Raw genomic sequence first — 12,561 nt, forward strand, 5'->3', positions numbered from 1 at the left:
AATTTGCTGAGAATGCTTAACATAACTATTCAGGGCCAGGCACAGTGGCTCATGCCTGTAATCCCAGAACTTTGGGAGGCCGAGGCAGCAGGATCGATTGAGCTCAGGAATTTGAGACCAGTCTGGGCAACATAACAAGACCTCATCTATAAAAATTTAAAAATTAGCCAAGTATGGTGGCATGCACCTATAGTCCCAGCTACTCAGGAGGCTGAGGTGGGAGGATCCCTTGAGCCCAGGAATTTGAGGTTGCAGTGAGCTATTTGGTGCCACCGTACTCTAGCCTGGGTGACAGAGTGAGACCCTCTCTCAAAAAAATGAAAATAAATGCATAATTATTCCCCATGTTATTGCAAAGATGGCAAGATAGACTGTTACACACCAGTGATAGCTGTGGTTGATGTAACCTTGCCAGGAAGCACTCTGGCTGTCAGGTTGATTGTGTTATATCCTCTGATCCAGGAGTGTTCATTGCAGATAATTTATAATCAGAGACTCGGAACCCCAAATGTCCTCTGATGGGGGAATTGGGAAATGACTGATGTCGTATCAATAAAAAAGGAATGTGCCACCACCATTAACATCGTATCTTGAAGAATACTTAATATCAGAAACTTTATCAAATAATATTAAGTAAAAACACATGACACAAGGCCAGGCACAGTGGTTCACACCTGTAATCCCAGCACTTCGGGAGGTCAAGACAGACAGATCGTTTGAGGTCAGGAGTTCAGCACCAGCCTGGTCAACATGGTGAAACCCTGTCTCTACTAAAAATACAAAAAATTAGCCGGGTGTGGTGGTACACACCTGTAAACCTGTAGTCCCAGGTACTCAGGAGGCTGAGGCAGGAGGATTGCTTGGACCAGGAGGAAGAGGTTGCAGTGAGCTGAGATCATGCCACTGCACTCCAGCTTGGGCAACAGAGAGAGACTCTGTCTCAAAAAAAAAAAAAAAAAAAAATACAAAAGTGTTCATATGAGCTGGGTGCAGTGGTTCACACCTGTAATCCTAGTATTTTGGGAGGCCAGGGTACCAGATGGCTTGAGCCCAGGAGTTCGAGACCAGCCTGAGCAATATAGTGAGACACCCCATCTCTGTAAAAAAAAATAATAATAATTTTTAAAATTAAAAAAAAAGTGTTCATATGGTAAGAATATCAATCCTGAAAATGTTACATGTGTAATAAGCATCTATATATGCATTTTTGCATTTTTGGAGACAAGGATATAGTATACCCTTTTTTCTAGGTTGTATAATTATGAGTAGTTTTTCATTTCCTGTATTTTCTGTGCTGAGTGTTAGTTTTTTAATCAGAAAAAATAAAGCAAGAAACTGAAATGAAACCTTAATGAATTTCTCTTTTTCCATTCTGGAATTTGAGAAGTCCTTAATAATAACACACAGAGCTAAACACAACCATGTTTGCTGGAATTGACCAAAGGTGTTTAAGAGAATAGGGGTCCCTGAGTAGGGTAGAGAGTCCCCCCTGCCCTGGATGTTTCACAGTTTAATACCTTTGAGCAGGTCTCCATGCATTTATCTGGGGACCTACAGTGCAGAGGAAACCTAGCAGAGTGGTTAAGAGTTTGTCTACAGTATGCCTGGGGGCAGATTGCCCTCCCTCGCTGATCCTTAGCTGCTTCATCTGTCCAATGGGGTAAGAATACCACCCTCAAAGAGTGGTGAGGACTAAATAAGTTAACATCATGTATTCGTTGTTGCTGCTGCTGTAGTTTTTTTTTTTTTAAGACAGGGTCTCACTGGCCCAAGCTTCAGTGCAGTGGTACAATCATAGCTCACTATAGCCTTGATCTCCTGGTCTTAAGTGATCCTCCCACTTCAGCCTCCCAAGTAACTGGGACTATAGGTGTGCAACTGTGCCTGGCTAATGTTTTTTTGTCTTTTAATTTTTCATAGAGATGAGGTCTTGCTATAGTGCCCAGGCTGGTCTCAAATTCTTGGGCTCAAGTGATCCTCCTGCCTTGGCCTCCCAAAGTACTGGGAGGATAGGCATGAGCTACCATACCTGGCTTGCTGTAGTTTATCTCAGTGCTATCATTAAGTAGGAGAAGTTCTTTGTCCCAAGCAGAAATGGATGGCAAAGGGAGTTTCTTCCTACCAGTTTGTGTCTCTGGACTTCAGATACATTAATGGTCTTTCTTACCTGTGCTTATTTTTATACCTCAGTCTTCTTACTTTTTTTTCTCTTCCTCAGCAAGCCTCTCAGAGAGTCATTCTCCATAGCCCCGAGTTTGAGGATGCTCTGTGTGCCCTGATGGTGATGGCTGCTCCAATGGCCCCTCACATAACCTCAGAGATCTGGGCAGGTACGTGGCAGAGTCCTTGTTTGACCAGTTACTACTAACTAGAATTTGCCCAAGCCTCTTTTTGAACATCATTCGGGACTCAGATGTCCTCAGATATAGGGTCCAACATTTGGCGTCTATACTCATCAGCCTCTCTGTGCTGTACTCTGAATGGTAGTATTTCATCCACATGGTCACCCCTACCAAAAGGAAAGACACTTCCTTGCTTTGAATAATGTGCCCAGACTAATGTAGGTGTTGATGTTACCACCTTAATCCCTTCTTGTGACTGAGCCTCCCAGTATCCACATACTATGACCTACATGGTCTTTTTAAGATAGAAACTCATGTTTAGTACCACTCTACAGATGGAAATTAAGTTATAGGTCTAAACTTACACTGTAATTCAGCACTTTTCACCAATTATTCCTAATCTAGGCATCAAAGCAGGCCTGACTGCCTGCTTGAATTTCAGCCCCTAGCACTCTCTCCACATCATTGGAACGTTGGCCTGGACAAAACCAAGGCTTCACATAATCATCAAACTGGGATTAGGCCAAGTATATAGGGAGGGGCAAAGTGACACGCAATTGAGCTCCTGAAGGATCATGCATGGGAAAGTCTTCAGATGTTTCTAGAAATAGGTCATCTGAAATGCATGTGATCTCTCCTAATTAAATTTACTGATGTGGTGTCACAGAGAAGAAATGCGTGTTGTTCAGTTGAGCAAACCACGAGTCTCAGTGTAAGCTTGAGTGATAAGAAGAATTTGAGGATTGTGTGAAATTCCCACCACCCAAGCAGCTTTATGCCTACAGGAGATGGGTGGAAATTACAGTAGGACTTTTAGTTGACAGAGTAGTGCCAGTGTCTCTCACAAAGCCTTGTTTATTGCCTTCTACTTTAAAACATGGTGCTCCTTGTTGATTTAAGGGAATCGCTGGAAATTGGGCCCTACCATCTCCCTCAGAGTTTCTTCTTAATTCTGCAGGAGGAGCAGTGGTTCCTTTTCTTTTAGCTAAGATGAGACTGTTATTTTCCAGGGTCCCCTTTTTTACAGTGTAAGTGTCTCTGTCAAAAGGAAGTGTTTCTCATCCCTTGAGGGAGAGCAAATCTGTTTTAATTTGCTTTCATTGTAAACCCATGAGCTTGGTTTGGATTTTTATCCTTTTTGATATCTAAAGCCACTTTAAAATTAAACTTGTTCAGCCAAATACTGAAGTTTATGCAGTGGGATGATTTGCCAGCCAGTTTTGTGTTTATGTACCATATCTACAATTTCTGACTTTAAGCATCAACCCAAAAAGTGGAAAGGGCTTTGGAAATCAGGAACTAATTCTAAAAACTGGGTAAGGATTTGGATGGGTCTGACTCTGAAGTTTCCTTTGGATTCATTCTTTGCTGCTTGCAAGACTGAATCAAGGTCCAGTTTACTTTAGCAGGAAAGAGATGTGGTATAGCTCCCAACAGATTTTGCCCACTTTATATGCTTTAAGACATCCCGATCGAGTACAAGTGTATTTCATTGTGTCTTAAGTCATCTTCTGGGTCTTTCTAGTTACTCTTTTAGTTACCCTTTTTAAACCAAGCTTTTGCAACTCCTGGCCCCCTCCAACAGGTGGCTTAGTTGGAAGAGGTCAGAGAGTCCTGGGTTGAGTGTATCCAAGATAAGTCTGAATTCTGTAATGAATTCCTGTCTTTCCATTCTGGAATTCGGGAAGTCCTTAATAATAGCATGCAGAGCGAAACACAACCATGTAGCTTAAATACTCCTACCAGTCAGTGTCAGATGCCTCTTTCATAGAGGTTGCAATTTTAAGTGACAATGAGGTAGTGCAACTGATTTATGGTGCGAGGGGAATGAGAGAGAAGGAGAAGGCAATTATAAGGATTTCACGAGTTGAGCAAGGTTTTAAACGTAAAGACAAAGGACGTGAGGAAAGATGGGAAGAACTGAAATTGTTTTCAGTGTATCTACAGAGGAAACCGTTTTAAAATTTCTCACATTTTGAATCTTTAAGGGAGAATTTTTGACTCCAGTTTGTGTTTAGAAACCTCATACCAGTTAATGAAATCATACCATTGGATAGTCAGAATTGTTTTATCCTTTTTGTTCTAAGGAACCTCTCAAATGAACAATTTTGTTCATATCAGAAGTTCCCCAAAGGGATCACTGTCATTCCAAATTGTCTTTGGAAACTTGTGGCACTTAAAAAGATATGCACAGGAGTTAGGACTGTAATTAGAAAACATAAAGAAAGGATGTGCTTGTGGTGGAGGAGGCAGTTTTAGGTTGAAAAGACCAAGAAGACCCTGTGAGAGCCTCAACACATCCACAGGTTGGTGCTTGTGGAATTTTGCGTCTTGGTGCTTGATCAAAGTCATCATTGATCAGGAGCCAGACAAAGCCTCCTGATTATTGGCGGACAAAACTAACATAAAAGCAGTTCTCAGGAACACAAGAACAAGACTGAGGAAGAAGTCATTATGAGATTTTGCAATGGTGGCTTGGGGCACAGTGTGTCTCCAAGAAGTAACCGACTGACCACTTCACCCTTAGGGCCAGCTCAGGGACAAATTTATGGGACCTATTCCCATCCTCTCCCAGTAGACAAACAACATTCAAGATAGTACACAAGCAGATAGATAGGTCATTAGGCCAGCAGTGTTAGTTGCTAGAAAACAGTTTCACCAAAGAACATTAGAATTCTGATCAAAAAACCAAATGTCCAAAGTGGGACCTATTCTTAAGAAAATCAGATAAATGCAACACTAAAAGCTTCAGTGAAATCCTGGAGTTCAATTCAGCATGAACTTAATTCCCAGCCAAGGGTGAGTGGCACCTCATCCGGGTAGAGACACAAGGGGGTCTCAGATGCGTGCACTGTTTCTGAGTCAAGGGTTCCAGCCAAAGGCAGTGAGGATCTCAGTTGAAATTCTGTGAACCCGCAATTCTATCAGCATTCTCCAGCCAGAGACCACCAGGAACACACCTTCAGATAACAAGTTGGGTTTATTACCAGGGGGAGACATTGGGCATCTCAGTAAGAGGGTATTAGGAAGGACCTGTTATATAATGAATTTGGGCTTTGGTAGAATAATTTGGGGAAAGGTCTCAGGAAGTGAGGATTTGCTCTAGATTGAGTGCTGTCAATAAGTCAATAGTTTTGTGATTGGTATCTTAAGAAATCTTATCTCTAGGGAGGTACACCTGAGCAAGGATAAAGTTGTAATTAGTAAAGAAATAGTAGTCACTCGTATTTGCCTAGAGAAGGGGATGTTTGATATTTTGTGTGTTTCACAGTGACCTTGTCTTTGTGCTTTGACAAAATTATGACGTGGTCTTGTTTTGGTCTCCTTTTATGTTTTCGGTGTGACTGTCTGATGTTGGTGTTCAGTGAGATCATTTGTGTTGAAGAGGAGAATAATGTGGCCTAGCTATGCACAACTGGTGAATTTCTTATAACACTGAGGCCCAACTATAATTGTCAGACCAGTTCCCAGGTGACAAGGACTGAGAATAGAAATCTGCTGGCCGGGCGCGGTGGCTCAAGCCTGTAATCCCAGCACTTTGGGAGGCCGAGACGGGCGGATCACGAGGTCAGGAGATCGAGACCATCCTGGCTAACACGGTGAAACCCCGTCTCTACTAAAATACAAAAAAAAACTAGCCGGGTGAGGTGGCAGGCGCCTGTAGTCCCAGCTACTCGGGAGGCTGAGGCAGGAGAATGGCGCAAACCCGGGAGGTGGAGCTTGCAGTGAGCTGATCCGGCCACTGCACTCCAGTCCGGGCGACAGAGCGAGACTCCGCCTCAAAAAAAAAAAAAGAAATCTGCTTACCATCACCCTCTAGAAATAAACAGCCACTGTCAGCGTCTTAGTGCAGATCAGGTGGTGGGTGTGGTGGCTGGGTGCGGTGGCTCACACCTGTAATCCCAGCACTTTGGGAGGCCCAGGCAGGAGGATCACTTGAGCCCAGGAGTTCAAGACTAGCCTGGGCAACATAGGGAGACCCCATCTCTACGAAAAATTTAAAATTATCTGGGTGTGGTGGCATGTGTCTGTAGGCTCAGCTACTCCGGAGGCTGAGGTGGGAGGATCACTTGAGCCCAGGAATTCCTGGCTGCAGGGAGCCATGATCATACCACTGTACTCCAGCCTGGCTGACAGAGCAAGAGCCTGTCTCATAAAACATAAAAATGAAAAAGTAAAATGATTGTGTTCACTTACCTATGTGTATTGTATTTTGTGTCCACTTATCTGTGTTGTGTTTTAATTGTTATGTCTCTTTATAAAATTTAAATACCCTAAAATTTACCCATTTTAAGTATATACTCAATGATTTCAATAAATTGATATACTTGTTCAGCCATCACCATGTATTTCCATGACCGAAAAAAGGTTCCTCACACCATTAGTCAATCGCACACCCATTCCAACTCCCAGCATGACTAATCTTTCTGTCTCTGTAGTTTTGCCTTTTCCAGAAATGTTATATAAATGAAATCATACAATGTGTAGTCATTTCTGTTTTCTTTCATTTAGCATAATGCTTTTGAGATTAATCCATGTTCTGTTTATAGTAGTTCATTCCCTTTTATTGATGGCTTGTTTTATTGTTAAGCTAGAGGTTATCTTATAACCTGATTTATTCACTTAAATAAATATTCCACGAATGTATTTATTTATGGGTCATTAAATACTTTTCTACAACATCTTTTTTTTTTTTCTTTTTTTGGAGATGGAGTCTCAGTCTGTCACCTAGGCTGGAATGCAGTAGTATGATCTCTGCTCACTGCAACTTCCACTCCCAGGTTCAAGAGATTCTCCTGCCTCAGCCTCCTGAGTAGCTGGGATTACAGGCACCTGCCACCACACCCGGCTAATTTTTGTATTTTTAGTAGAGACAGAGTTTCACCATGTTGGCCAGGCTGGTCTCAAAGTTCTGACCACACAGGATCTGCCTGCCTCGGCCTCCCAAAGTGCTGGGATTGCAGGCATGAGCCACTGCGCCTGGCTTACAACATCATTTTTAATGGTCATACAGTTTTCCATTGTTTGAATTTACACGCTGTCTATCATTGAACATTCAAACTGTTTATAGTTATACATTTTTTTAAAAAAAGCTAAATAGCTGCCGGGTGCAGTAGCTCACACCTATAATCTCAGCACTTTGGGAGGCTGAGGTGTGCAGATCACCTGAGGTCGGGAGTTCGAGACCAGCTGTCAGGCTCTACTAAAAATACAAAATTAGCTGGGCGTGGTGGCGCGTGCCTGTGAAGTCCCACCTACTCAAGAGGCTGAGGCAGGAGAGTTGCTTGAACGCGGGTGCTGGAGGTTGTAGTGAGCCAAGATCGCGCCATTGCACTCCCACCTGGTGACCTGGTGACAGACCGAGACTCCATCTCAAAAAAAAAAAAAAAAAAACAAATGCATGATTGTCCATGTGTGCCATGACTTAGTGTGTCTAACATTTCACTCCCATAAACAATCTGCCATGGACAATTCTGTGCATAAATCTTGTTCTCACTTCAAATTATTTCCTTGAAGTGGAAAAGATATGAATCTATTTAAGACTCTTGATATATATTGACAAATTATTTTCCTGAGAAGTTATTCCATCTTCCACTCTAGGATCTGTTTTTGAATTGTGCATTGTGCTTCGATGATTTAACTATTGAATTTTTACAGACAGTTTTAACACCTGGCAGGCTAACCTTTCTTCATTTCTTTTCTTATAATTCTTTAACTCTTCTCACCTGTGTATTTTTCTCAGCAAAACTCTGCATAGTTTGTGAAGTTTTCCCGAAATCACCATGACAGTTAAATTGAAATGTGGTTAAACTTAGAATTAATTTAGGAAGGTTTCACATCTTTACCTCATCCAAACTTTCATCCCAGCTCATGGTCTGTCTCAAATATTTTCTTTTCTTTTGTATTCTTGTAGACTAGAATCTCCTTCTGCTATATTTTCTGACTGATAACGGCTGGTATATTTTTCTTCTGTAAACACACTGACACCAACATTTGTTTTATTTCAGTTAAGATTTATTGTGAGTTGATAGTCTTCTTAATGGTGTCAAATGAAGGTTAATACCATGGAAATTTAATCAGTTAAGAAAAATATATGTAGACTGATAAACTATAAGAAAGAATTAATCTATTAATCTAATAGATTAGTCCAAGTAACTTGAATCCTCTGGAATATATGAGGGAAATAACTCATTATTTTCTTAGTATAATTGATTTTTTAAATCTTTTAAATTTTTTAAAATTTATTTTTATTTTTTGAGACAGAGTCTCACTCTGTTGTCCAGGCTGGAGTGCAGTGGCACAATCTGGGCTTATTTCAGCCTTGACCTCCTGGGCTTAAGCGAACCTAGTGCCTCAGCCTCGCAAGTAGCTGGGACTGTAAGCACATGCCACCATGCCCAGCTAATTTTTGTCTTTTTTTTTTTTTATAGAGACAGTGTCTTACTGTGTTGCCCAGGCTGGTCCTGAGCTCCTGGCTCAAGCAATCCTCCCTCCTTGGCCTCCCAAAGTGCTGGGATTATAGGCATGAGCCACTGCACCTGGCCTACTGTCTTTTTAAAAAGATGTAATTGAGAAATAAAAATTGCATATATCTATGGTGTACAATGTGATGTTTTGATATATGTACACATTGTGGAATGATTAAACCAAGGTAATTAGCATATCCATCACCTCACACATATCATTTGTTGTGATGGGAATGTTAAATATCTACTCTCTTAGCAATTTTCAACTAAATAATGCGTTGCTATTAACTGTAGTCACCAGGATGCACAGTAGATCTCCAGAACCTATTCCAACGGCATATAATTTTTTAAATTTTGATTTACATATTTGTTTTCTGTCCTAATTCCCTACTGATCTCTCTTACTTTAACAGGTAAAATCCTCTTGGATTTTCTAGGATTCTATGACCAGCAAATAAGGATGCTTTCTTCTTCTAATAGTTATACCATGGTGTCTGATTATTTTCTTTATTATACTTCTTAGAAAACCCTCTGCAGTGTTAAAGGATGCTGGCTATAGGCAATCAGGTCTCATTTCCAGATATAAATGGAACAAACGCCTCCCTGGTTAGATGTGATGTTGGCTGTTGGTTTGGGGTGGATAGTCTCTGTCATGTTAAGGAAGCAGCCTTCTGTTTTTGTTTACCAGCACTCATATTAGGAATGGGAGTTATATTTTACTTAATGCCTGTTGTCCAGTTGTTGAGGTGATGTATTATTTGCTTTTAATTTTCTCTTTTGCCCTTTAGATATGATGTATATTCAGTTCATTGATTGCCTATGTGTTCAGTTCATTGATTGCCTAATATTGAGATATCCTCAGATAAATTCATATTGACCATGGCATGGTAGACTTAATATACCATTAAATTCTATTTGGAAAAAAATCTATTTGCAAAAAAATCTATTTGCTGGGGTTATATAGAATTTTCAGTTATTTTACTAACACTAGCTTTTTCTCAATATGAATTGTTAGGTTAGTGAAAGAGGGTTTCACTGACTTCACAGAGGGAATGAGTTGCCTCTGTCTTTTTTTTTTTGAAACAGAGTCACACTCTGTCGCCCAGACTGCAGTGCAGTAGCGCCATCTCAGCTCACTGCAACCTCCGCCTCCCGGGTTCAAGCAATTCTCATGCCTTAGCCTCTTGAGTAGCTGGGATTACAGGCACACGCCACCACACCTGGCTAATTTTTGTATTTTTAGTAGAGATGGGGTTTCGCCATGTTGACCAGGCTGGTCTCAAACTCCTGACTTCAGGTGATCTGCCCACCTCAGCCTCCCAAAGTGCTGGAATTGCAGGCGTGAACCACAGCGCCCAGCCACCTCTTTTTACTGTGTTACAAGAGACTTCAGGAGGGTGGTGGTAGGCCCTGACAAGCTGCAGCCATATTATATTGTATTTTGCAGCCTTTTATTATCTTCTCTTTTTTTTTTTTTTTTTTTTTTTTTGGAGATAGAGTCTCGTTCTGTCGCCCAGGCTGGAGTGCAATGGCACTATCTCGGTTCACTGCAAGCTCTGCCTCCCAGGGTTCACGCCATTCGCCTGTCTCAGCCTCCTCAGTAGCTGGGACTACAGGCACCCGCCACCACACCTGGCTAATTTTTTGTATTTTTAGTAGAGATGGGGTTTCACCATGTTGCTCAGGATGGTCTTGATCTTCTGACCTCATGATCAGCCCGCCTCAGCCTCCCAAATTGCTGGGATTACAGGCGTGAGCCACTGCGCCCGGCCCCACATTAAGTCTTTTAAGTGGCCTGCTGTTAATTCTGTCATAGTCTTTGCTATAAAACAATACTGACCCAATTTGTGATAAACTCACCCACTCTTATTGTAGAATATACATTTCTCCCTTTCATCTTCCTTCTTTGGCCCACATTATCTGTCTACCTCCTTCATTTTGTTTCTCCCAGGAAGGACTGATGTAAATTGGATTTTCAGAAACTCCCTCCCGCATGCCCCTCTGGTCTCTGCATCTAGAATACCGGAGTCAGAGGAACTACTCTCTCTAGGGTCCTTCCTCTCCCAGGCAGGTCTTATGGTACAGTGTACACTGTGGTGTTGCCTCTGTCAGTCTGTCCTTCATTTCTGTGACCAGATCTCCAACAGGACATGTTCTAAAGAAGTGTGGTAGAAACTGGCCCATTTCAAACTTGGCACCGTGATTTTTCTACACGTTACCCCACCGGGGCTTTTGCGATCAGTTTTATAGTGAAGAGCGGATCTAGATGGAATCTTAGTTTTGCTACAGTGTTTCCATCAGTCATTCCATAAACATTGATTGAGCATGTACTATGTGTCAGGCAGTGTTCTAGGCATTTGTAGGAAAGCGGGAGAGAGCAGTTGGAGCAGTGGACATTGTGTTCATTTCAGTTGCAGTCCTCCCTAAAGTTTTACAGATCTATAGCAAGTAATTTTTTTTTTTCAATTCAAAGAAGCAGTGGGAAACCTATGTCTCCTGCTCTCCCCCATGAGATGTGTATCGTTTTTTCTGAATGAGCAGCTGGGGACATAGCCCAAGCAAGTGGGGAGGCTTAAGCACCAGGAATGTCCCCCTGGGTCATTACTCATGGGCATTAGGTGCCCCCAGGAGAGAATGGGGAAATGATGCCTCTTGCCTCTCCCAGCATGTGAGAATGGTTAATGTAACAGGATGTTGAAAGTCCTTTGCAAACAGAAGCACTATATTGTGATAGGGCCTCAATATTGTCTTCTCAGACTGTCAATTCATTCCTGTCCCAAGGATCTGGGACAGTTTTTATGCATATTTCATTTTTTCTAAAACACTTACCTTTCATATACCTTCGGTTTTATTCCTGCATCTTAGAAAGATAACTCCAGAATGACTGAAGAGAACATGGTCCACCAAGGTGGCATGTTCAGAAATGACCATTCCCAGAGTTCCCCTGAGAGGCTGATTTTCAAAGGAGAAGTTCTCCCCAAAGCAACAGAATTGAGATCTATATCTTAAGGGAGATTTGAAGTCCTCTTGGCATAGTGGCCATTATTGCCCTGGATAAAAAGGAAACATTTTAGAGATGCCCAAAGTACTTAGAGCCTAACAGTCCTCTATCAATTGCTTAAAGAGTGAACGGAGACCTTTTATAAGAAACAGACCCAGCGTCTTGGCAGTTTGCAAACAGGATAAGGAAATCTTTTTTTTCCTTCCTAAAGCTTTGGATCTGAGAAGCTAAAGACACCACATCTGAATTCACAAAGTTTCTTTTGTTTACCATAATACTGTCCTATCTAGATGAGGGTGGTAGCTGCTTGCCTAGGGAAATTTTGAGTATTTGGAGCCACTGATACTGTTTCTAGATGAAAGACTCAAGGGTTCCTTTGTTGGTGAACAGTAAAAGAGCAGAAAAGCATCAAACAGGCACACTGGCTCACTCCTGTATTCCCAGCACTTTGCGAGGCCAAAGCGGACAGATCACCTGAAGTCAGGAGACCAGCTTGGCCAACATGGTAAAACTCTGTCTCTACTAAAAAATACAAAAAATTAGCCGGGCGTGGTGGCACATGCCTATAATCCTAGCTACTCAGGATGGGCTGGGGCAGGAGAATGGCTTGAACCTGGGAGGTGGAGGTTGCAGTGAGCTGAGATTGTGCCACAGCACTCCTGCCTGGGCGACAGAGTGAGACTCTGTCTCAAAAATAAAGACAGAACAGAAAAGAAAAGGAAGGAAGGAAGGGAGGGAGGGAGGGACGGAGG

At 42.0% G+C, this 12,561-nt stretch overlaps 1 protein-coding gene across 2 annotated transcripts in view; it reads left to right on the forward strand.

Annotated features, from left to right (window-relative positions):
- Positions 1-12,561, forward strand: part of LARS2 (leucyl-tRNA synthetase 2, mitochondrial) — a 163,964-nt gene that overhangs the window by 136,366 nt on the left and 15,037 nt on the right. For both annotated transcript variants that reach the window (XM_017849609.1, XM_017849610.1), the window contains one exon: positions 2,219-2,330. In XM_017849609.1, the coding sequence (XP_017705098.1) occupies positions 2,219-2,330 (112 nt within the window). The remainder of the gene's footprint in view (positions 1-2,218; positions 2,331-12,561) is intronic.

This window comes from Rhinopithecus bieti, unplaced genomic scaffold, assembly GCF_001698545.2.
Source record: "Rhinopithecus bieti isolate Rb0 unplaced genomic scaffold, ASM169854v2 scaffold_31531, whole genome shotgun sequence".
NCBI classification, from domain to species: domain Eukaryota; kingdom Metazoa; phylum Chordata; class Mammalia; order Primates; family Cercopithecidae; genus Rhinopithecus; species Rhinopithecus bieti.